This window comes from Lipophrys pholis, assembly GCF_963383615.2.
Source record: "Lipophrys pholis genome assembly, chromosome: 14".
In the NCBI taxonomy this organism is placed as follows: Eukaryota; Metazoa; Chordata; class Actinopteri; order Blenniiformes; family Blenniidae; genus Lipophrys; species Lipophrys pholis.
Window position 1 is genome coordinate 18,436,862 of NC_137633.1, and position 26,250 is coordinate 18,463,111.

General features: G+C 40.0%; 2 protein-coding genes across 2 annotated transcripts; one reads left to right on the forward strand and one right to left on the reverse strand.

Moving 5' to 3' along the window:
- Positions 1-218: 218 nt before the first annotated feature.
- ppp1r14d (protein phosphatase 1 regulatory inhibitor subunit 14D) lies at positions 219-10,286 on the reverse strand. Its single transcript, XM_080480343.1, has 4 exons — positions 9,781-10,286; positions 1,861-1,941; positions 1,477-1,509; positions 219-942 (listed from the first exon to the last, which is right to left on the reverse strand). The coding sequence occupies exons 1-4, from the start codon at positions 10,045-10,047 to the stop codon at positions 874-876; spliced, it is 450 nt and encodes a 149-aa protein (XP_080336469.1). The 5' UTR covers positions 10,048-10,286; the 3' UTR covers positions 219-873.
- Positions 10,287-15,472: 5,186 nt separating this feature from the next.
- Positions 15,473-24,847, forward strand: spint1a (serine peptidase inhibitor, Kunitz type 1 a). Its single transcript, XM_080480333.1, has 10 exons — positions 15,473-16,259; positions 17,749-17,906; positions 18,070-18,211; positions 20,549-20,716; positions 21,083-21,130; positions 22,382-22,513; positions 22,622-22,672; positions 22,821-22,991; positions 23,591-23,650; positions 23,778-24,847. The coding sequence occupies exons 1-10, from the start codon at positions 15,842-15,844 to the stop codon at positions 23,957-23,959; spliced, it is 1,530 nt and encodes a 509-aa protein (XP_080336459.1). The 5' UTR covers positions 15,473-15,841; the 3' UTR covers positions 23,960-24,847.
- The last annotated feature ends 1,403 nt before the right edge of the window (positions 24,848-26,250 follow it).

Below are 26,250 nucleotides of genomic sequence, written 5' to 3' on the forward strand. Positions count from 1 at the left end.
AGTTAATGCTAAATTAGGGGTGATGAACATGTGTCAGCTTGTGAGAGGGTTTAATCCAGCCTGTGATCTGATCTCATAAAGTGTAAGAGTAACAAAAAAGACAATAACTGCGGTTTTATCAATAAAACTAACTGCTGGTCTCAATTGGTCGCGTTGTCAGTACAAGATGTTCCAAACAGACTAGTGTGTTTTTCACACGGAAACCAAGGCAAGTTGTTGTGTAAAGGTTATTATGGGAAATGGATTTCACTTTACATAGCACTTTTTCCACCAGCGGGCCCCAAAGTGCTTTAAACTGTTAATTACATTCACACACATTGACACAGATGCCGTCTAATGTTAAGTACAAATGTTTCCCGGCTTTTGGATTTCCTGTATTTTCTCAATTAAAAATAAAAAAAGCCCAACAACTCTTTATAGGAAGCATCGCACTCAAACTTTACGTGATTGTAAAAATAGATTTGATCACTTTTTCTGAAAATCAGGTGTAACTGTTTCTATGATTAACAAACAGCTTTGTTTTGCAAATGTTCCGCTTTATTGTGACAATACTGTTATCAGAACAAAATATTTATGTACATAAATAGGCAACCAAAAATATACAGTCTTCCACCAAAAAAAAAAAGTCTGTCTTAGTAATAGTTGTTACAACTTTTTTATCACATGTACATTATTGGTATCTTAATGGGAGACTAAATGTTTTATTAGTCCATGGATTGATAATAAAAAAAGAAAAAGAAAAAATCAATTGAAAAGCTGACCCAGGAAGCAGGCGGGACAGAGTTCCCCTGAACCACCGAGCACACAGGCATCCAGACGGAGACAGAAGGATAAGAAGCTCCACGGTGTCTTGATTCTTAATTTGACCTATCATTATTTCTTCAAGGGACCTGACATTTTACGTAGACCTTTTATCCTGTAGAGCAGCCCGTTGATAAAATCCTGCGGGGGAGAAAGCACATCTTTGTCATAATGTTGACGGCAAAGCTTTTTTCACTTCCAGCTGCATGTCAGAATTGTTTAAAAAGAACACTTACTGTATATGAAAAAAAAACTATTCCAATATATTGACATGCTACAGATTTGAATAAATTATAAACCAAAATGAAGAATAATGCCACATTAGTGTCTGACCTCACGAATGCCCTTCTGGAAGAAAGGTCAAAAACTCCCATAAACAAACTCCTAAAACTTGTTAAAAGCCTTCCTGTAAGGGTTGTGGCTATTCCAGCTGCAAACGGTGGGCCGACATATTAAATCCTATGGTTTAAGAATGGGATGTCACTCAAGTTCACATTGAGTTCATCCTCAAGTGTATGTAGTACATTGAAAATCACAGAAGATTCTCTCCTTCGATTCCTTTATGATAACAAATTGACTTTCCTAATGTATCGGTTTTTTTTGAGATGCACCCCCTAGCAGTAGTTTTTCCTCGCATGTAGTTTCACTCGTATATTGGAAGCATTTCTGTCTCACCTCTTTTGGCTTCCCGCATTCCTGCAGCAACTCCTGAGAAAGACGACAAGCACAAACAAGCTCACTGACACTTTTCACTGCAAACATTGCAACACTGGAGTCTAACAAGGGTCAAGTGCTCTTGAAAGCTGTTGCCCAACAGACAGTTACATATGCACATTAGGAGGGGGCATGAAAAGTATTTTTCTCTTTGATATTTAAGAGGAAATCAACTTTGGCACCATTATTTCTCTTTTAGGTTTCCTCTCTTTGTTACATGGTTTTCTTCAATATGTTTATAGTAAACAAAAAGCTGGAAAGGCTGGAAACCCCCCCCCCCGTGCCACATATTAAGCTCTGCCTCCGAATCAAAGTAACTTATAAAAGTTGTAATGTGAATCTTACATGCAGTCGAGTTCGTTGACCCTCATCCGACAATTCCAGGAGCTCGTCAATGTCAATTTCTAACTCTGGCATTTCTTCCTCCTGTGACAGCAGAGAGAAAAAAATAGGTTATGGACAGTGTTTCCTAATTACCGCAGTGGTCATCCGTCCATTTCTGCCGGCAACGACAGCCCTTGTAAGTGGCACTGTTCAGTGTCCACATGACTGAGCGCAGTCTTTCACAAGACAGAAGAAGTGATAACCAAGGCTGCGATTTCCACAAACGATTGTATTGTCAGGCTTTAAAACGCTGACATGTTACCTTTTGTTAGCAGTACATCATCTCAGCTCATAGTTGAAATTAAGGTGGAAAAAAAAAAAAGAAACTAGCTGGAGTTCTTGGCAATAAAGATGTGATTGATGTGCAGGGCAAAGCTGAGGAGCATCGAGGCATGAGTAAGTGTAGGAGGCCATACTCGCCACATGCCACCGTCAGATTTCATGGCTGGTTTAACCTGCTGGCATTTTGCTCAGCCGTTACTGAGAGATTGTTTCCAGTTTAAATATTTTCTAGAGCAGTGAACCCCCGTCTACACACACACACACACACACCCTCACAGAGCTTGAGCCACTTTGCCTGACCTCAAATGTCAGGTTTAACGTCTTTTGTCTCACGCCAAGAATGGACTTTTTGTCAGACGTCGGACTATTTGCTTAAATAGATACGACTGATAATGAGATCCATAAGCACTGAAAAGCAGAACTCTCCTTGAGCTTGTTAAATGCTTTCAATCTGAAATGTCTGATCTTTATATAACTCTTCATCTGTAATAACATTCTTAACTTTAATTATCCAGATTATTACACTTACCCATTAGGCTTTAAAATTTGTTTAAAAATAATTCAGTTAAAAGTTTGGAGAATTTAACAGAAAACAGGAACGCCTGAACCCCCAGATTTACTCTGCTTTCCTGAAACAAGCTCCACTTTAAAAAAAAAACTGCAGTCCGAGATGATACGTATTCATAGGATGATGTCTGCTTCAATTAAACCAATAAAACACTATATCATGAAATTAACCAAATCCACACAAAGCTTCTTATCCAATTAGACAAAGTAGAAATTAACCAAACAATCCCAGGCTTCACATTAAGGCCAATCTTGTAAAGATTATAAACGGCAGACTCCCCACTCATCAACAGCAAATAAAGCAGCATAATCACTCAGTGACAAAGCTCTTAATACCTTTTGACTACATGTTTTTAGCGGGCCAGAGGAGGTGCTGGCTGGCTGGCTGGAGGGATCCTGAACACGGAGATACGCGGAGTCAGCAGGCGTACGCACACGTTCTGACAAGTGAGGCCTCTTTTCAGGGGGAACATTTTCCGGTTGGGGAGTTTTCATGGGTGGAGAGGACGGGACTCGCGCTGCTTTCAAGATAAGAAGAGAGCTAATCAATGTGGAAGTGCTGAGTGGCGGATAAGATGGGCCCACCTTCACAGTCCCCCGTGCCCCCTCTAATTGATACATGCTGCCAGTTTGGGCCCTGTACCATTCTGCTGATGTCGGCAGGATGAAGCGCAGAGCAGAACTCATGAGGGGTTTTTGTTGTTGGTTTTTTTTGTCTATGGTGTACATTTCTATACTGTGGAGGTGGAAAGTGTGCAGAAAATCTAATGGAACTACTGTTAAATCACATTGTTTTCGATTACAAGTAAAAGTACTGTTTAAAATGTATTTAACTGGGTTGTCAAAAGGAGGCATTTGACTCTATTCAAAGGAGCACATTTGTCAAACAGTGGAGTACATAAAAATGTGATATTTCTAAAAAGGTTTCGACATTAAACAGAAATTTTCTGTGTGAAAGAATAAACCAACTGAAGATTAACCTTTTAAAAATGTATTTAAATTGAAAGTAAAGATTTTAGTATAATTCAAATTACCTCATTGGAAAATCTCTTTTTACTTAATTTGCAGTCATGTGAAAAATGTCTATTTATTTCTTGACCTACTGCTTGATTTATGTTGGTCTTTGTCACCAAACCAGTCCCTTTACTTTAGGATTAGATTCATTTTGGCGACTAATACTTTAATGATTCTGACTGATTACGACCATAATCCAACTTAAATATAGTAATGAGTATTTGCAATTTGTTACGTCCCTCTATAGCTTTACTTTACCATTCCTCAGTGAGGCTGTGGATGGGTTCGTTCAAGCACTTTTAGGTATTTTAAACTTCATGTCACTTGTTATCTAATTGTGAGCAGTTAATCTTCACTCCATAAAACATATCTATTATTCATATTAAAGAAAGCTCTGAACTACCCAACTGAAATTAATGATGCACCCTGTTGGGATTCTACACTATAGTTTAACCAGTGCAATGGTTTAGCTGAACTCAATCAATAAAGCATGTGTGGAAATTGTATGATTGTTCAGTAAATAAAGGACATGCAGGCATAAGCACAGTTGTTCTAATGTAATGTGCTCTTTGTCTCTGCAGCAAGGCCACGCAGAGCCCCAATGAATATCAATAAGAGCTGCATTCACAGAGCTGAAAGAGCGTGATACTTCTGGGACCCTTCCCCTAAGTTTTCTCAGTGTTTGTACACAGCCAAAGTTTTCACTTTGTCGGGAGTTGCTTTCGTTGTCAGAGCAAAACAACATCCTAATGAGGCCTCAGGGCAGGATGTCGGAGAAGCACTTTTTAAAGTTAAAAGCAACAGATTGAGGCTGAAATGAATACTGGTACTAAGACTAGAGTCGTGAATATCGAAGTGGTTTTCTGATTATTACAAACCGACCTTTTTCTAAATGGGCAGTTAAGATAAAAAATTACCTCTTGATCCAGGAAAGTTTCACGATTACCATGCATTGAAAAAATGTTTTCTGTGATATCCTGCCATGTTTTATACTGCCTTATACTTAGTTAAAGTTACAGAAACTGGAGCTGATCCCAGCTGATTATAGGATAGGCAAAAATCACTGGACAGCTCAGAGCAGCTCAGAGTGCTTCAAACAAGCAAACTCTACTTATTCATAAAACTCAGCTTTCTACCACTCCTGCTAATACTATTACTCCTACCACATCTACTCTTACCATTACTACCTCTACCAGCTTCTACTACTACTACTACTACTACTAAACTACTATTACTACTGAGATTAATTTAGCAATTGGAACAGATAGTAGTAGAAGCTGGTAGAGGTAGTAGTGGTAAGAGTAGACGTTGTAGGAATAGTGTGTGTGTGTGTGTGTGTGTGTGTGTGTGTGTGTGTGTGTGTGTGTGTGTGTGTGTGTGTGTGTGTGTGTGTGTGTGAGAGAGACATACAACATAGTAATTTCAAGCCCAACTATTCCACTTGAGCAAGCATAGGCAACTACTATTTCTAATACTACTTGTACTACTATTGCCATTACTATAACTCCAACTATTATTAATACTATTACTGCTACTACTACTGCTTCTGCTACTACTACTACTACTACTACTACTACTACTATCTTTCTTCCAACTATTCCCTGTACTACTACTACTACTACTACTACTACTACTACTACTACTCATATAACTTCTATTACTCCTATTATGTTGACTACTAGAACCAATACTACCAAAACTAAATCTTAAAGATGTTGTCACTCGGCCTTCAAGCCAAATCGAACATGCACATCACATGACACAGTCATTTCTTTGTCATTTTCAGAAGCTGCATGACCACAAAGCCAGATTGGACCTCCTTGCAGGCCGAGCCGGACCTTTCCACATTGTTTTCCTCTCTTCAAGTATGCTGCAGTGCCTCGGTAAAGTTAATAAATATTTTGATATGTGGGCAGCTCGTGCCTCCAGCAGGAAAAGTGTAGGACTTGATAAGTTAAACATACATCAGCATCTTTTCAAAACAGACCCAGGTTTTCCTGGGCACAGTTTCCTTTGGAGCAAACACAGTGTGTTTAATGAACTCACACTGTGCTTGATGTTAATGTTTCGTGGCCGGCTTTGCTAGAATGGCATACCAGCAAACTTCTGCAAGCTTAATATGTCATGAAACTACAGGAAGTTTAATTGAGCCCGTTTCAAGTCGTAACAGATAAAAAGCCTAATGTGATGCTTGCTGCTTACAAAACAAAAGCAATTGAACAACAGAGTCTTAATGCTGTAGTCCGGCTGTCAGAGAAACATCCCAGTTCATGATCATGCTGTGCAAAGCCCATGAACGCTTTGGAAATAAATTAAATAAACTAAAGATGTTTGAACAAAGCTTCCAGTACTAACTAATAGCAATACAAGTTGTAAGAGTAGTGGTGTGAATAGTAGAGGTAGTAGTGTTGGTGCATTAGGAGTAATAGTACTAGTAGAAGAAGAATTGGGAGTAGTAGTCAAAGTAGGATTAGAAATGGAAGACCAGCATCATTAGACAGCCTGGTGAAGGAAACAGCATGAACTGATGAAGCCAACACTTGGATAAACTACATAGTAATAGTAATGGATAGAAATAGTAAAAGTCATACACGTAGTAGCACTGGGGTAGTTGGAGTAAAAGTAATGGAAGCAATAGCATAATAGGATTATGGGTAAAAGTAGAAATAGTAGCAGTAGTAGAAAACACAAAACATACTGTTATAGTTCAGCCCAGCCCATTGTTAATGCCATTGCTAATGTTTATAGTGTATGCTGTTCACATGTGGGGTGTCATTAAGAAAACAAACAACAGCACCCACTAGCTGCCTGGCATGCTTACTACATCGTACTCAGTTTCTATTGTTTCCCCATAAACCGACATCGTTGTCAAAACATTGCCAAATCAAACCCACAAAAATGATACGTTTTCTACTAAACTGTTGTCGTATAAACAGAGTTTATGGCCTGGTGTACATGACAAGATTTTAAGTAAAAACTGCAAACTTTTCTTGCATTTTGGGAGTCACTCTTTTAAAATGACCTCCAGAATGTACTGCTCTCTGTCTTGGTGGAAACAGGGAAACAGCTTCTTGTATTTATTTTTTTCTTCCAGTCCTGGACATGTGCACGTGTCGCCGCATTCAATGGCTTTCAAGGACGTGGGCAAGTAGATTGACAACAAAAGTAATGGAGGACCCAAGGGTAACATTTGTTTCTTTCACAAAGAGCACACAGTTACTCCACCATCATCTGGATCCTAAATGTTGTTGTACAAATACACGCATGTTTGGGAGGTTAGATCACACACAAAACAGCACCAACTAGAGGCCTGGCATGCAAACTACAATGTCTTCAGTATTATGTACACAGGGCCTAAAATAAGAATTACTATTTGTGAAAAATTACATGTTTTTACAACATCTTCTGACCCTTATGGGAATATTGACTATGTGGCCCCTGAAGTGAAAGTATTTTGCCACCTCTAGTATAAATTCTATTGTTTAGACAGGGGTGACATGGCTCAGTTTGGAGAGTGACCATCTCCCAATTGGAATGTTGCAGGTTCAATTCCCATCTCCACATGCCGAAGTGTCCTTGGGCAAGATACTGAACCCCATTGGAGTGACAGCACCTTGCATGACTGCAGCCTCCATTGGTGTGTGTAAATGGGTGAGTGTGATGAACTATGTAAAGCGCCTTGGGCTTGCTAATACAGTCGAAATGCATTATATAAATGAAGTCCATTTGCCATTTAGACATGTAAAAAAATGCCAGTTACTTGAAAAAGTTACATTTTATGGAATTATACCCAACAAAGACTAATATGTCCTGAATAGAAATTGCTCTTAGTGTCCTGTAGTCTACTTTCCCAACCAGGCATTCACAAGAAACACAAATTGACCATTTGGGTCAAACCACCGAAGCCCAGAAATCCCTCAAACTTCCCAAGAATAACGAAGAACCGCTTTTCACACCTTTACCTAGTTTTCCTATTTTGAAAAGGTGTGAAGTCTGCAAAGAAAGCGGCCTCTGCAGTCCGAGGCAGCACTTGTATGAATTAGAGATGTAGCTAAATAATTCAGGCAGTGACACAGGGGACTGATGGTAAATGCTTCCACGCGGAAGACTCAGAGAACCAACAGAGTAACCTTCCCCTGAGCCCCTGCAAAATTCATCACTGTGGTCAGTGTACACGGACAAGCCAACAAGCTAATTCCACAGTAATGCAAATATCCATTCTCTGTTAGCTTTATAGATAAGCCTGATTTTCTCATGTGGCAAGGTCACATGAATTAGAGCAACTTATCAATTGAAGAAATTTGTCAGCTCATCCATCACAACATTGCGTCCACATCTTCTCTCTGTCCTGTTCATGTGCTGCACATTTACAGTCATGTTGATGCCAGAATGGAAAAGGCCAATCTCTGCAGATGTGGAATAATTGTATGTTTCTGGGACAGGATCAAAAGAACAGACAGACCTGTTGTTGTTATCTGCATGTCCTGGTTTTCACTAATATGATTTATTCCAGCCTCAGCTTCACAAGTGTATTAACATGCATTACCACTGGGAAGGAAGCTGGGAAATAAATCTAATAAAATAAGTATTGAGGTAAGAGATGTTGTGATACTTTAACCCGGCTGTAACTATAAAATGCTATTTTCAAACCTCGCTGATCCCTGACTATCCCGACTGATAAAGAGATGCTACCTTCTAGTCACTACAATTCTCCCAAACCACTTGTCAGGCATCAGATCTGCATTCATGCTCACGTTCTGCAGCCATACGCACGTGGTTTAATACCAGTGTAAGGTGACGCCTTGTAGCGAGGTGTCTGTGAGCCTTGTGCTTGGGTTGAGGAATTACACTTTGTCTCTGCCCTCTCAGGCATGAAAGGAAAGCTGTGTTGTCGTCTGATGTGCGTCGTCATAGGAAGCTCACGCTCGCTATCAGACACCCCTAATTTCCCTGTGCCACACTGCCTCATGTGGGCGATGAGACATCTGTTGCCATGGTTTCTCCTCTGAGAACGCCAGGCAAATCAATACGGAGCCTCTGACATAATTGGATTGTATCCCACCGAACAGGAGTTATGAAGGTTGTGTTGTTGTCTATAGGTGTGCCTATCTGTGAAACCTGGCTGATGTCTCACTCTAATCCCTGCACTCATACAACGGCACAATTCATTCAACACATCAAAGAAATATTAAGAGCATATTTTTGCTATAAGCTCTGTGTTATCACCAACTATTGCTGATGTTTAGAAATCCATGCTGTTGTGTTAAAAAATCATTATTATAGTTAATTTTGATTTGAATGTGTAGTTTTTAATCTTGCATAGTTATCAAGTATGTGTGATTGAATGTGTTAGTAAACAGCAAAACAAGACACCCACTTACACACACAGAGACAGACAGACACAAGAAAGATGACATAATGTCCCAGATGTCACAATAACAGCCGGATATGGAATCTGCAACATGTCAATGCTTTTGAAACATATAAATATTCTCTCCGCCAATGTTGTTGCTTTATTTTGTCTTTCTGTGAGGATTTATTCCAGAGTTACAGTTTTAAATTGCTCTTTGCTCTCATGCTGTTTGCCCCTATCGTTACTCAGACTAGAGTCTGAGCTGTACAACTTCACGCTGTGCGAACCTATTATGCAATTGCCTGTATCGCTAATGCCACCATATGGTTACCATGTGTCTGAAATGATGGAGCTGTTTCACTAAGGCTGCAATGTGCTTGCAAATGCTTCCTGGTGACTTAAGTATTGCCTCTCCGTAAAATAATGTCATCATTGTGGTGGAACACCATGGTGCACACCACACAGCTGACACTGCAGTCAGGCTGATGACACATGAGGGCTTCTGTGCCCATAGTTGCACCCATGAAGCACAGCATCTCTCCTCTATACGTGGCTGTAATTTCACTGATATGATGGATAACCCACCTCGAACACCCATCGTATGGTTCAGAGCCCTCTCTTGCTGCCAGCATCCAACCCAGTGTAGTGAGGCAGTCCTGTCTTACCTCACAGTCAAACAGCAGGTGCAGCTGCTCGTCGATCCACTCCTCAATATCCAGCCTCCTCTGCAGGTCCTTGCGGTTGTATTTGACTGTCAGCTTGCCCAGCTTGCGGTGTGCCGGCTCTTCTGTTTTGTTCGCCGCCTGGAACATCACCCTGGACTGGGTGCTTGGCTCTGACGCCATGGCTGCCACGGCCTCAGGAGAACCGTGGAAACACACAGAGCTGTTGCACACACTCAGAGACAGAGACAGACACAGGGGTTCTGACATACACCGACTCCCCTTCTCTGCCACGATCTCTCTGCTTCTGCCTTTCCAGTGGGCTGCTGTTCCCACGCGTATCTCCTGTTGTCTTGTTGAATGTTAGTGTTCTCCCTCTCTTTAACGCTGGCTCTGGTTCCCTGCTTGTTCTCCTCCTCTCTCCCTCTCTCTCTCCCTCTCTCTAAAGCTCACTGTCTTGCTCTCTTTTCCTCCTCCTCCTCCTCCTCCTCTTGCAACCAACACCTACTGGCTGCACTATCAGGAGGGCTGTAATGAGATATGGCTGTGTGCGTGCGTGCGTGTGTGTGTGTGTGTGTGTGTGTGTGTGTGTGTGTGTGTGTGTGTGCGTGTGTGTGTGTGTGTGCGTGTGCGTGTGCGTGTGCGTGCGCGCGCGCGTGCGCGTGCGCGTGTGCGTGTGTGTGTGTGTGTGTGTGTTTTCAGGGTGTGTTTGCCTTCTTCTTTCTTCCTTAGAGCAGATGGGAGATCAGAGGTCAATTACGGCCATAAAAAGTGGAGAAGGGTTTAAAGAGCAATCTGCAATCAACTTGTCATTATTACTCTGGTTATGAACATGTGATGTAGTGGGTTAGTACTCTTGCGTTACAGTGAAAATATTCCCAGTGTGGGCTTAGGTAGCCATTCTGTGCTGAGTTTGCATGTTCCCCCTGTAGATGTGTGAGTTTTCTCCTGGTACTCTTGTTACCTCCCACAATCCAAAAACAACCATTCCAGTCTAAATCCAGCAGCCATAAGATGAATGTCATGGAATAAATGATGGATGTCCATCAGGTAGCTTAAAATATAATTTAAAAAAAATTATTTCGTATTTCCTGTTTGATCATCATGCATGATCGTACTTTCTTTCTGTCCTGGCAAAAATAAATATCTTGGTGGATTTATTATTTTTTTTTAATTACACAAATTCAGAAGGCCGCTGTTGTTCACAAACACTTTTAACAATAGTTGGGTCCCCCTTGACAGGTGACCCAGGGTTCCTCTGGTGTGGTGGCCACATTGTTCCTTACGACAGGCATTATCGGGTTTACGTTCAATAAGCCACCAAGTGGAATTGGCATCCTTGGTTACACAGCCGTCAATAATAGATGATGGACAGAGCAGTATTTATGGCCGATCAGAAGTCAAATGTCAAATAAAAGTAGTGAAACCACAAATGTTTGAGGAGTCAAACATCACCAGCCCAGAGGTCAAAGATTCACAGTAGTAAGGGGGCAAAGCCAAATGATTACAGGTGAGACATAAGAGACGACCGGCTGTGGAGTTTCCACAGATCTCATTACGATATGAATAATGGGGTTCAGTTTTTTGTTTTGGCAGCGACGATCCATCAGCCTTGGCCGCGCGGGTTCACCCACTGATGCACCGTCTGTTACAAACGTTGAATTATTGAATGCCTACAGCAGCTCACCTTTCCAGGCAAACAATTTCATTCATTCATCCCGCCCTGTGCTGCTCAGTTCTGCATCGGCAGGTTGTCTGAAAAACAATAAGGCGGGGGGGGTTCTCACCTCGGACCTAGTGAGAGAGGTCAGAGACTTACACAGCAAGCTCTCCTTTGGCTGATTGCAGAATTTGTATTCACTATGTTAGTATTTCAAATATGAACTCTCCTCTGATTAAATATGACTTTGATTATAGGTCGTCCACTCCCTCTACATTTCACAATCTGAAGGAATTCTAACTTCCTGCTGTTGATAACATGTGTGACTGATCTCTTACAATACTCTGAGTCAGTGTGTGAATCAACTCAGTATCACCACAAATATGAAAACACTGATTGATAAGACACATCGTTTATGACACAGTGTTTCAAGAATGATTGATAAATAAGCATATTTTCCAATATTGTGAAATGAAGAGTGAAATCTTCTCACCTGTTACCTGAGCTGACGGTGGAATCATACTGCCACCTTGTGGAAAAACAACGTTCTACAGATATACTGTACACTTCATGACAAAGTATTCAAAGTAATGTAACTAACCAACATAAAGTACTGACGGTTGGGCAAACATGTCTTCAGAGGTGGAAATAGGGCAGAAAATGTGTACATACATTTTACTTAGTTACAAGTAGAATGACTATTGTTAAAAGACACTCAAGTACAAATGTATATTTACATAAAAATAAACTACTTGAAGAATTAGTATTGAAGTATATTTACAGGTATTGTAGCTAATAAATCTGATTGACCTGTATGAAATATATAGGCTTAATGAAACGCTATATGAATATTACACAATGGTGAATGAATGTAAATAGAAAATGTTTTTTTTAATCTGTTAAAGCAACAAACTTATTGGCTAGTTGTTCCATAGTAATTCATATTGTGGGGATTTTAAAACTAACAAATTATATGACTTGGTGAGAATTGAACTAAAGTACAAGTGAAATAAAGATAGAAGATGAAGTATCCATAAATGCAATGTGAGTAATTCTTTACAACCATACTTTTTATTGTCATACAATTTAATTCTTCCATTGTATTACACTGATACATTTACTTAAAGGGAGCAAAGTCAAACATGGTGGTTATTGTGCTTGAGTAAAACTATCTACTTGGCAAAAGAAATGTTTTGTAAAATGTTTGATTACAACTATGAAAATGTGTTTATTCTTATATGCAGATAAAGGCAATGAGTTTTCTATTTGCTGTCCACCATGATTTCATGTGCAAAGAATTAATCAACAAGAACAAGACGATGAATAATATACTTCAACCGAACAATTAAAAACTTTATTACTAAATCTTTGTGCTCTCCGTGCCAACTCTCTATTCCCAAATAATCTGGATCTGCCCTGCTTGTAAATTTGTTTTTATGATGGTGGTGAATCAGTTATATAGTCTATGCTTTCAGTATGTTGAGTTAATGTATAGATTTTAAAGATATTTTAAAAAAATTGAATGGTGAGATTTTCTTTATATCATTTTATTAAAGAAATATAGGAATTTTTGCCTTTTTTTGTAACCTTCAGTTAACAGCTGTAATTAAGTTTGGTCCCAATAGGTCATTTTCTTAATTTGTAGTCTTAGTTATTTGATATTTGCTTCTTTTTTTTTTAGATTAACATGAGACCATAACACAAAATTAACTCACTGTAACTAAATGCACAAATGAATCAAGGGATTAACTTGCTTTATTATTAATATAAAAGGAGACAGACAAGGTACTTTTTTTATTGAAAAAATACAATGCTTTGCTTCTGTGAAACATAAATGTCTTTATGGGAGATCTAACTAAACTAAAGAACTACATTTCACAACCATTCACACTGACAGTATGGTAAATGCATTAAACATATCCTGTGTTGTGGAGGAACGTTTTGATGCTCTTCAGGGCGGAGAAGTATCTCTTGGCTTCTGCGAGGGTCATTGGTCGGTGGTGAACGAAATTTCCAGGAGAGTAACCGTCCCTGAAAAGACCTCTTCCACATTGTTCTCCATAAATAGGTGGAATAAACTCACTGCTCCCACACAGGGTTTTAATCCCTCCTTGCTGTAAATGAGACAAAGCTCTAGTTTGACTTCGCTTTAATGAAGCACTGACGAGATACACTCAATCCAAATGCCTCCATGCACAATTTATGCTGTAACATCTGGATCATTGGAATGATTTACAATCTATGAAGCAGAAACATGATTTTTTTTCTGTTCAGTGGAGTCGAGGTGGAAAGGTCTGACAACCTTGGGATCTTTCATCCAATGTTTCACAGCCACACTGGAGAGGGGAGCGCGATCAGTAGCGAGGAATCAGTTTTAGATTTTTGGGGCAGCATCAATTATCAACAAGTTTGGTTTGGTTTGAAATGTTTATGTCAAATATCAAGGTACAAAACAAACAAAAAAAGAAAAACAACAAAGCTTTCCTCTCAAATAAATAAATAAATGAATAACAGTAATAATAATATAAGTTTAGATAACTTACATACAGTATATAGCATTTACATTTTTGTCTTCTTTTAGTAAATGAACTGGTAGCAGATATACTTAAACAAGACCTTTACATAAGCAGGTGATTAAACATAAAGCATATTATTACACATATTGTTGAGAAACTACTTTTTTTTGTGACAAAAGAAGAGGAAAAAAAGAAAAAGGAGAGGAAATATACTAAGTAAATAAATGAATACAAAGGAACGGGGGGATTAGTTGGGGGTGGGAGGGTGCAGGGTGTTCAAGGAAGTAAAACAAGAGAGGACATACTGCTATTTTGCATATAAACTGTCAGAACTGCCTTTTACACAATTTGTGATTTTTTTCTAGTTTTAAGAAAAGACACTGAGCCATTGACTACATGATGGAGAATTCTTGGATTTCCACAACAGTAACACACAACGCCTGGCGAGTAGTTTTGTAAAAGATACCCAACTGTTTGGTTGTAAAACTGAGTCCAGTTTTAGAAGCCCATATATTGAACGTTTACATTTTTCCATATCCACATACAGCTATCATAAAAATAAAAATATATTGAGATATAATAATCAGTAATAATGGAAAACTGTTTTTGTGGCCGGAGGTTTTGTTTCTGATGGATCGCAGCCTCCGACCAGAACAGTGTCTCAAATAGTTGGAGTTGTGAGGGATCAGCCACCATCCTAACCAGTTTTTTTTCCCAAACTTTTCAAGCCGATCGAACACAAACATTAACAACAACAAAACCTAAACAGACGGTTTGATGGAGGCGTCCTGCAAAGAGAAAAAGAATTTTAAGAAATTGATTTGAACACTAAAGCAGAGTACAATATAACATTTCCAGTATATTTAGACCCGTCTGCTTTGTGTTTCTAGGAGCTTAATAGCAGAGGGAATGAAGGACTTTGAGCTGCTTTTCTATTTGGATTTGTGGAGTTTAGCACCGGAGCTGATCCCAGCTGACTCTGCATGAAGGCAGGTGACACCTTGGACAGGCTGTTAGTCCTTGACAGGGCAAACCCACTGAAACAATCACTCAAATTACGATTTTCGGACCATTTGCAGTTTTGGGACTGTGGGAAATATCTCTGTGTGAGATATTTCGACAAAAGAATTGATGTAATTGTTCAACTTCATCTTTTTTCCCCAAAATATTTTTATTAGAAGGGAAAGGCAATACAGAATCATCATTTGCAACTTCATCTTATAAAAAAAAAACTGATAATGCCCTCGTTTTTAAAATCTTTATACCTCTTGGAAATAATAAAACAGTGTGCATGTTACTCAAACACCAACACCAACACCGACCTCGGTGTGTGTGTGTGTGTGTGTGTGTGTGTGTGTGTGTGTGTGTGTGTGCGCGCGCGCGTGTGAGAGAGAGAGAGAGAGAGAGAGAGAGAGAGAGAGAGAGAGAGAGAGAGAGAGAGAGAGAGAGAGAGAGAGAGAGAGAGAGAGAGAGAGAGAGAGAAGGAGTGGCATCCCAGGAGTGGAATTTCACTTCCTGTATCTCTCAGGTGACTCACCTAGGTTAATGCCGTCGACTTCTCGAGTTTTTGTCTGACTTCAAACAGGTAAATATCTTTCGTGCGGAGTTTCCCAGAAGCAGGTCTGTGGCTGTGGAGGTTGTAGGGGAAAAAAGGAAGTCTGAATCAAAAGGAAGCCACTCGCTCGTTTCAAGTCACTTTAAAGGATCTTGATTGTGGAGGACGGACAGTGTCGTTTCTCTTTTGAGGCCTGAACACACGCTTGAAGAAGTTTTGTTTTCGCGGCAGGATATTTGCTATTTTCTTTATTTTTCCTCCTGGTTTCACTGTGATTCCAGGTGACGGCTGGATTTTAACTTTTTTTTTTTTTTTTAATTTTTAATTTATATTATGAGCGCGTTATTGAGCGTCCGTCACGGCGCGTGTGCGCTCCTGCTGCTGCTCGCGGTGGCCCTGCTCCGCCGCACGCAGGCTCAGGACTCCCCGGAGGACTGCATGGCCCGGTACAAGCAGGGCCGGGAGGACTTTGTGCTCGACGCCGACGAGTCGGTGAAAGACGGGGCCACTTTCCTGTCGTCGCCTAAACTGGCGCGGCAGAGAGACTGCATAGCCGCCTGCTGCAAGGACCAGAAGTGCAACGTCGCCTTCATGGAGAGAGGCGCGGAGGAAGGCTCCATCCTGTCCTGCTTTCTCTTCAACTGTCTGTACAAGCATAAACCGGCCTGCCGCTTCGTCAGGAAGAAAGGATACATCAACTACATGCTGGATTCAGTGTATGGCTTCTACCTGGACGTGGAAGTCCCCAAACGTAAGAGCCGCCAAACCATGCGAGCTGTTGATCTGTTGGTGTTTGTTCACGCAGATAAATACACTCGTATTTCATGTGAAGTGGTTCAAACTTCATAATAAATGTCATGCAATATAAGCTTGAAGTTGCATACATTGGAAATATTAAAGCACCCAAGTAGGGATTACAATCCCACAGTGTTTTTCAATACTTGTTTTATTTACAAGTTACACCGTCAAACATCAGTATTCAAACCTTTAGAAACTACTTCTCTTCACGTTGCTGTAACAAAGTAACTAATCCTTTGAGGATATTCAGAGAAAAATACATGTAATTGTGTAAAAAACAGTCACTGTTGTGAAGAATAGACTTCCAGTACTCTTGATTTCTCTCCTTGTGAGTATTTTGGTTACTCTCCACCACCAGAGATTTTGAAAATCTACACATTTGTAAAAACGTACTAATCTGGTTTTGTTTCAACGTAAAAAAAAAAAAAAAAAAGTGAGGTAACATTGAGTGTTTTTAACAACGGGTGGTTTTACTTGCTAAGCACTATTGAAGCAATGTAACAGTGATTATACTCAAAAATACATTTTCAGCACTGTTTACACCTTTTATTTTGGTTTTAAATCATACTGATTTATACATTATTTACTCACTCATAACAAAAAATCCCAAATTCCACACCGGATTGCCTGATATGCCTCAGGTAATGTTACTGTCTGCCTTCTTACACTATGAGTAGAGGCCTGAAAATGTATACTCGAGTACAACTACTGGTGCCACAGTCCTCGGTTATGAGTAAAAGAAATGTTGAGAACACCCAAGTGACAGAAAAAAATACTCTTCTCAAAAATACTTTATTCCTTTTTAGCATAATTCATTTACATTGTCAGTGTTTATCTATAGCAAATACACAATGGAAATATGCAAACAAGATGAGTATACAGATAAAAAGTGTAAGTTTTCAAATTGTAGCCATACTTGATAACAGCTTATGATTTTTAAAAGTGGCACTGCAGATTACATAGTACTCCAGTATGAACACAATCGGATATAAACAAAACACCCACAATAGTCTTTCAAGGTTACTATCTCCTCTGTATTTATGTAGTATTCAAAACAAGCTTATTTACTTTTAATTTGTGCAAACTAGATGCTTGACAATACACAACATTAGACTTTCAGGAGAACCAACTGAAGGACGTGTTGAATTCACTCATTCATACCAACAATCTCCCTCCACGTTGTGTGAGAGCGGAAAGAATTTCACTCACTGGCTTTAATAGCATTTGTCTAAACAGTTTGTAAGGTGGAAATGTGAGACTTCAGCTTAACGGCTTAAACCTTCCGTTTTGAGCTTGTTCACACATGTCAGCAAGTTGTGATGCCCAACAATTATGTGTTTCTATTTCTTCGTGTTGTGTCCTATTTTTGTGCTCCTCCATGCTCAAGATGATGTAGAGTCGGTGTATGTCATTCAAGCTATTGGTCATTTTGTTCCCTCCAGCTGAATCTGACCGTCCTCCAGTGGCCAACGGCGGGCCGGACCGGGTTGTCCAGCCACAGGACACTTTAACGCTGAATGGCATTCAAAGCAAAGACGACCATAAGATCTCCTCCTACCTGTGGCAAATGCTCACCGAGTATCCCTACGCAATAATTGAGGTGAGGAATGTGACTCCGGATAATATTAGAAGGGGGAAATGCGCCAGCTGATGCAGCTCTGCAAACATCCGTAACCCTCATAGTGCTGTTTATTCTGCTTTTCACTAAGCTAGAAATCTGTCATCCAAATGAATATGAAGCATCTCCTTCTCATGTCTTGCAGAAAACCAACTTTGACGATCAGATTTTAGTTCAGAATCTGACATCTGGAGTTTATCAGTTCCAGCTGACTGTCACTGACAACAGCGGCCAGTCGGATTCAACCAAGATTAAAGTGCTGGTCCTCACTCCCGAGCAGTCCGAACGTGAGTTTCTCAAGAATGAAAGAAGGCACTTAGTCCTGTTGGTCGAGCTCTGGGGGTATAAATCTGATATCACAGTCTGCTGATGTGGCGTTGTTGATATATTTTTCCTCAGAAGTCTGAAAACAACATTTGAATGGCACAAGGTTGAGTTTCAGTCACAGTGAGTCATGTTTCCACAGTACTGTTTAGGTTGACATTTCCTATTCAGACCAACCTGGAGTCACCTGCCTTCTGTTTAATGTTGAGACAAAGATAAGCCTCTGAGTCATGTTTTTTAACATCTTTGTGAATTTTCAATAGTGGAGAGTGAACAGATATGTTAGAACACTCGTATTATTATGACACAGGTGAACATTTTTTGCTAAAGTGCCTTGAAGTGAAAGTATTGAAAATATATAAAATGTCCGATATTGAAAGCACATTTCTCAAAGAAACAAAGGGTTATTACCAGAAAATCTCACTACAAAATGCAGATCAAACGTTTTTTTTTATTACAAATTCAACTTTTGACTTTACTCAGTCTTGACTTCTGATTTGAAAACGAGCAAAGTAGACTGTGTGTATATTGAATTTATCAAGTAAACACTACTTGGTTACAGTAAAGTTTTGATTTTATATTGATTATTTATTTGTGCTTTTTATTGATAATTGCCTCAGTCAGAGGGACCAAACCTGTGCACAGAACTTTTCTACCAATACATGTACACCTAAGTAGGACACATCTGAGACACACTGTGCTGATGGACCTGTGGGTTTTGGACGTTTCACCCACCTCGCGTCATTGGATTTCCTAAAATATAAGATGGCCTTGATTTCGAGGAACCACTTTGGCATAGATACACATTTGTCGTAAGCATAAATCTCAGCTTGTTAGCTGCGATCAGACATGTCCTGACACGCAGGCCTCATGCCTGCTCTCCGTGGGAAGAGGTAGTGTGACGACAAAAGCATGAATGGTCACGTTAAAGGAATACATGTGTGTATGAATGAAATGTGAGTAATGAGTGTTCGGTCATATGGTTCATGGTTAGGATTATGTTATATGTGATTCCATGGCCTCAGCGACGCTCTCTCTCTCTCTCTCTGCTCAGGAAACAGCAGAATGGTGCAGCACATGTAGTTTTCTTTTTTTTATGGCTCCCCTGATACCATCTCTCCGTCCCGACTCAACCAAACCCGTTGGCCTAGTTTCAGTTTGAGTTACACAAGGAGGAAGATTTCGGTCGCCGCTTGCAGTCTGGATGGATTGTGACTGAAAGTCTTGAACTTTTGTCATTCCAAGGTGGTCTGTGTTGACTGGAGGACAACAAAACACTTTCATCCACCCACTTCTTAAGTTACCCATTAACAGCTCCAGTCCTAGGTCGTGTCAAGGAGTTTTTCCCGTCGGCACAGACTCCAAGCGCCAGCGCTAACACGTTTACACCTTAACAATGAGTGACTCTCATAACAGCTTGGTCATTCATCAACACCACGAGGAAAACATGAGAACTCGATAATTGTAGTGTAGTTTACGCTTCCTTTTCGAGTCATGTCTCATTCCAGCCGTACTCTCTATAGTTTCAGTGTCATTTGTTGAGTCTGTCATCAACCACAAATGTCTCGCATCAGTGAGGAAACGGTTTCAGACATAAATGTCATCTGATCAAGAGACGAACACAAAAGGGCTTGACAAATATGAGGAAACATCAAGAGAAAATCACACCAAGTCTAGTCCCAGATGTGAGACAAAGATATTGCCGCTGTATTAATGAGGAAGAGCAGAGGTTCCCAACCTGAGGTCTGGGATGTCTGTTAAACTGGAGAGAGATAGATGACAAACTTCATGTTGTTTGTAGTAGTCACTACTTTTCAAACATACCCTGATGGCTCCGAGTTGGCCTCCCAGCATGAACAAGGCTAATTCCCCCCCCCCCCCCAAAAGCGAAATACTTTTTTTGTTTATTCTCGAGGCTTTTGTATGCTGGTGAGAGTAGGTGTGTCTGCCACTCTTTGGCTTCACTGTTATGTTTTTGAAAATAAGGGATTAGAAAGTGAGTCTTTAGCCTTTTTTAGGAGGCAATCCAAGAAACAATGATGGTCGATTACAATGGTCTTATAGCTCTTGCAGTGTACAGCAGCTGCATTCCTACATGTGTGATGTTTCATTTTGCTCAGATTAATAGTTTCTCCCCTTTTAAAGAAAGAAAAGTCGCTGTTTTCTGATACTTAAAAATACAGATAAGGATAGTGACTGTTTGAGCTCAAACTCATTCAGACACAAAGTTCAGAAATTCGTAGTAAAGTAAGACCGTAGGATCTGATTTACAGTAATCTAAAACTCTTGTCTCCTGTCAGACCACTGCATGGCTCCAAGGAAGATTGGGCCGTGTCGCGGATCTTTCCTTCGCTGGCATTACAACGGTGCCTCAGAGAAGTGCGAGGAATTCACGTTTGGAGGCTGCAAGGAGAACCTCAACAACTACCTCTCCAAGGATGAGTGCACCAACGCCTGCTCTGGCTCCGGTACGTGCTGTGGAACTTTTACAATGTCTGTGGTTTCTCTTCAGTATGCCGTTGCTCCTTAACACGCGACAGACAATGTGAGTAAGATGGCTTAAAAGAAAAAATGAAGGTACATTTGGCTTTTCGACGTGGTTTGTTTCAGTTTCGGCTCTGCACCAAAGAGCACATGCAAGAGGATCTTGATTGCACGGGAACATTCATGTCTGTGTTTGTCTGATTATTGACTCATTTGTTTAGCAGCAGGTTAAAAAAATATTACACGCGTTATAAAATCTGAAGGTGACGTCTCAATGATGCGCCGTTTGAACTAATAAAGTTAAGTGAATTACTCTGTTCCTACTTTTTTTGTTGTTGTTCTCCTTTCAGAAAAAACTGAGAAAGCGGGTCGAGGATTGCCTATCCCCGAAAGTCAAGGTAACCGCTGCAAAGAATGTGTGGGATTCGTGTGGGAATTACTTAAAATGTGGATCTGTTCAGTTTTCGTTATTATTTAATGATTCTGCTTTTATTAGTTTTGTTACCTGTTCCTCTTTGCGGGGAGGGCGCATGTGATCCAAACCAGCTTCAGTGGTGCAAGACAGGAACTCTTACAGCAAAAGTGTTTAGATATTTCTTTGTTATCCACTGCAAGAAATACATAAACTATGTAGTTTGTTTTTCTTGCAGTGGATAACAAAGAAATATCTTCATGGTGAAATTGACTTTTTCACTTCCTGTTGAAATTGCTGGCAGCTTTGAATTTCTCTACAATTTTTATGAAATGTGGTGATTTTACACAATGATTGACAAAAATCACTTGGATCCGGTGTCGGCTGGTCGGTCGGTCAGGTTATGGGACGTTTCACCACGGCTGCTTTTCACATAAATGGACAATGAAATCTTCTATAATCTAAGAGGAATAGTGTGTCGTGAAACGCCATACCATTAACTTTCTGGTGAATTCTTTAGAGTTTGATGCTTATAATTATTACATCAAGAGTAAAAAAATGTGCACATGCTTTTTAGTTTATTTATATTTTCTATTGGCTACCGCAATGTTTTTGACTGCATTGACAAAAAGGTCCCAACATGAAAAAAAACATGTTTAGGTCCCAGTTGCAATATGTGTGTTTGCTAGTTAACCTTTTACAACGATCCTGTTGCTGCTGACAACCAAAACGCCGCTTTACAAGATGTTGAATTTCTTTTTAAACTCCCAGAAGTTTTATGTCTTCATACTAGCCATGATGTTGGCCTTCCACCGGTGTGTCACAGAGTCATTACATGATCTAATCAATATCATCCGAAAAGCACAATATTAGAAAAATGTCAGATATTGAAAGCTGAAGTTGGTTAAAAAAAAAAAAAGAAGAAGAATTACAGCCATAAAATCAAAATGATTCCAGGTATAATCATCGTGAATCTGTGTATTACCAGCGTGAGAACAACCTCAGCATTAGTCTGGCTCACTCAGTTTTAATCATTGATCAAACCGTTCAGAGATATTTGGTCATCTGTTAACGCTGCACTGTGAACCGAGGTGACTTTCAGGTACAACAGCCATTTTGCTATTTTAAAAGGTTGTTCTGTGGCTTGGGTTTATTCTAACCACACATCTTTTAATTGTTAAAAACTTTGCGTGTTCTGAGAGGCATCGTGAGTGACGGGCTTCCTCTGGGTTTGCAGGGGAGACGTGCGGCGCCCCGTGTACCACGGAGCAGTTCACCTGCTCTAATGGCTGCTGTCTGGATCCCGGCCTGGAGTGCGACTCCACCCCGCAGTGCAGCGACGGCTCAGATGAGGAGAAATGCCAAGACTGTGAGCAATGAATATGCAAATTAAGCTTTGATTCCCTCACTTCTTACGAATGCACCGTGCTGAATAACTGCTGCTCTGAAAGCTAACGTGAACTGTGTTGTCTGTCAGTGAACGACAAGTTTCGCATCCTGCTGCAGATTCCAGTGGATGAGCAGAAAGGTGATTTTCTTTTTCTTTTTTTCTTCTTCTTCTTCTTTTTTTTTTTTTTTGTTTCTGCCTTTCCAATGATCTGTGATGATCAATATAGATCAAATTCAACATGCAGTCTTTTTGTTTCTTTCTGACCAAACTCGTTTGTGTTTCGCAGTGCGCTGCACCGAGGTTCCCGACACAGGAAACTGCCGGGACAGTCTCACCAAGTGGTATTACAACCCGGTCCAGCAGGACTGCCTGCGTTTCAACTACGGCGGCTGCCAGGGGAATGAGAATCGTTTTGAAAACAAAGAGTCCTGTTTGAGAATTTGTCGTGGGGTCACAGGTGGGTTCTGCACATTGATTTTCTAAACGTGTTTAAAATACGTCTTGGTGAATAACCACTCTGTTTCTGTCAAATCTGCGGTAGTGAATCCTTGTGTCTCAGACACATTTTCATCACTCATGCACTCTCAAAGTGCTTCACACTGCTAATTCATATTCACAGTTTTGAAACGTAGAGCCAATTCGCTGGTGCTGCACAATATAAAACGTGCTTGTGGCAAATAATAATATTAGCCCCATTAAAGGTGCGGAATGTAAAATTCAATACAACCAACATTGTGGATTAGTAGGTTGAAGCAGTGGGTGTCTGTTCAAGGTCTACCAGGATTTTTTTGTGTTTAGTTTTAGTTTATTATAACAAAAAGCTCCAGCGTTCACTATTTGATTCAACATTTTCATTATAGGGCCAAATAATGAGCAAGTTTTTAGAGTTTGGTCTAAATAACACTTTACGTTTTGTTCAAAAAACTCCATGAAGTCAATCACTCACATGTTGGAATTAGTGTGAAGGTTGTTTGCGCTGACAGTATTTTGAGAAAACGCCCCGCAGGGGACTCGTGGACACCACGCTGCTATAACATGTCTTTTTCTTCATTTTAGAAAAGGACGTCTTTGCAAGAAGGGAGGAGTTTGAACGCAGAGTGTCAGAGGGCCAGACAAGTATATAAAACACATTTATTTTGACTTGCTTCCTGTTTTATCCACTTCACTCTTGACGTCTATTTTTGTTACCGTCTTTCACAACGAATCACAACCCTTTTGTCTCCCGTTCTAATTTATCGTCCAGGTATCATTGCGATAGCTGCCGTCTTGGGTTTGGCGATCCTCGTCCTCCTGGTTGTGTTGGTGTACTGCTACATGAAGGGAAAGAAGTCCTCGCAACACCACCGCGTGCCCGTCGCCAACGCTCCCGTTATGACCGCAGACCGAGAGCATCTGGTCTACAACAGCACCACCAAGCCCATCTGACCCCACCCCCAGATCTCCCCCATCCCGCGGGGTAGCTCGAGCTGCGTGGTTCCCCGACTAAACTCAGACTGACGAGAGAAGAAACAAAGTCTGCTGACGAAGATTGATCCTGAAAGAGCTCTGTTTTTATTTTGGATGTGGATGGATGTGTTTTTAAGGGCGGTGTACACAGAAGATGAAATGTCTTCAAAGATGAAATGTGATGTTTAAGCTTTTTTTTTAATTATTATTTTATAAATATATATTCATACATTGGCCTGTTGAATAACTTGTTGGCTTCAGTGTGTACTCAGGTTAAAAGGGAAGGACTTGTGTTTGTATGGAGGTCATGTCACCACAACATGTGACCCTGTTAAAACTCACACTGGCTCCCTGCTAGTTTGTGTGGTCTTGTGTCCATCAAACAATTTTACTAATGTGAGTGAACACATAGTTTTGGAAAAAGACCGTTTTAATTGTCGCGTGAGACTTGATTATTTCCCTTCTTCTTGCAACTGAGCTCTGGAAGATTTTGTAGATGTGTTGTGAAAACATCCCGATTGGCCTGCCATGCCAACCTCCTCCCTCCTTCAGTTTTTATCTCTTTTTTTTTTTTTTCCACACAATATTGTTACAAACTCCACTTGATGGCACATGCACCATGTTGTACATAATCTTAGAATTTCAGAAAACAATATTTGACTTGAACATTATTTTGTTGGTGATTTATTTTTTAAGAGATATATGTGCATAGATAAAAGATACTTATTCACATGTTTTTAAATGACTGTTGCTGTTGAATATTCAACATTTTAAATTTATAGATTGTTTCTTTGTGTGATGTGATATAGGTTCCATTAGCCTTAGCAGTATGACGTTCATATTAAATAAACAATATTAACACTTTCATCCTGGGGTGCTTTGTCTTTCAAAAGAACGAGTTTGTTTGAAAGGTGTTTATTCCACTTTTTTCTGTCACATGATTTTGTTATTTCGAGGGACTGTCACTGTCATCTGCATGCATATGTTGCATAAATGATTATTCAGTCCAATTTGGGATGTTGAGTTTTGTTTGACATGGTTTACTTTTCCTAATATCAGAGTTACAATGTCCCTTTACCTCCTTTGGCTTTGTCTAATGTACAGAAATGCGTCAACCCACACTGCTGATTCCGTGAAAGCTCACATCTGCTATATTCAAAATAGGGAAACCAGTTCCGCGGGGTTATTTCCTCCTTTTAGTTTCCAGCAGATTTCCTTTGAATTTCTGGCTTCTTTTTTTTCCTGCAGTGTTTTTAACAATGAAAAATAAGAACAGGTTGCATTTGACTCCAGGGTCTGTTTCAGGAATGTTCAGTTTTTTTCACTTGACACATTTCAATTGTGGTTCGTGCACAACATAACTACACAACCATCATCCATGATGCTGTTTCTTACTCAATGATAGCTGCTAGAGTCAATCACTGTAGGTGGAGGCATGGTACACCATGGGCAAGTGGGCAATCCGTAGTTTCAAGGGAAAATTACTCCCATTTCAATGTAAACTCAAAATGGTGTCTCTTGGATTAAATAAAAACTGCACATATACCAGGGAGAACATGCAAATTACACAGACGTCCAGTAGATTCACGTGCATACAACAAATATGTTGCACAAACTGAATTACTATATAATGGGTATGAATTCATGATGTCAATCTGATCGCTTGTTATCTAGCTTTAAATGAAGGTCTAAACTGCAGTCCTGTAGTAACCTTAAGTACATCGACCAGCAGATGGCAGTAGTAAACTATCCGATATTTAACTTCTAACACTTCTCACGCTTGTAAACTACTTCATTGATTATCGGATAAATATCTATGTCAGGCTTCACATAGAGTCACTAAAACAGAACATTATACGTGAATTAAACTATGTTGAATTGATCTTTTGCATGTAAAGTTGTAAAGCAATTTGCAGATTTGACATTAATGGATCAGTAACTCTTAAACTGTTGAGGGTTCAATCCCTTTCCCAGGTTTGGCCTTTTTTTTTATTTCAACCATGCAACTTACTAAGGTACAGTATGCAAATTTAATGATTGCCCCCCCTGTGCACAGGATGGCAGTATTGAGTCACTTTCTTGGTGTTTCAGAAGTTAGCTGATGGAAAGAACTACAGCTCTCCTCCAATTTCCCTTAATTGTGTACAAATCTGCATCAGGCAAGCCCCTTCACTGTCTTTACAAAACTTTTCTTAAAACCGTTTTTTATTCCTTGGCTTTTAACCCGGCTTTAGACTCTGCTCCTGCTTTATTTGTTCCCATTTAATTGT

Coding starts and splice junctions, on each gene's coding strand:
- ppp1r14d (XM_080480343.1), bottom strand. CDS start 10,047: ATGTCAGAACCCCTGTGTCTGTCTCTGTCTCTGAGTGTGTGCAACAGC. Junction 1,942..9,780: donor ACCTGCTGTTTGACTGTGAG/GTAAGACAGGAC, acceptor CTGCTGTCACAG/GAGGAAGAAATGCCAGAGTT. Junction 1,510..1,860: donor GTCAACGAACTCGACTGCAT/GTAAGATTCACA, acceptor CGTCTTTCTCAG/GAGTTGCTGCAGGAATGCGG.
- spint1a (XM_080480333.1), top strand. CDS start 15,842: ATGAGCGCGTTATTGAGCGTCCGTCACGGCGCGTGTGCGCTCCTGCTG. Junction 21,131..22,381: donor GCCTATCCCCGAAAGTCAAG/GTAACCGCTGCA, acceptor CTGGGTTTGCAG/GGGAGACGTGCGGCGCCCCG. Junction 23,651..23,777: donor AGTGTCAGAGGGCCAGACAA/GTATATAAAACA, acceptor TTTATCGTCCAG/GTATCATTGCGATAGCTGCC.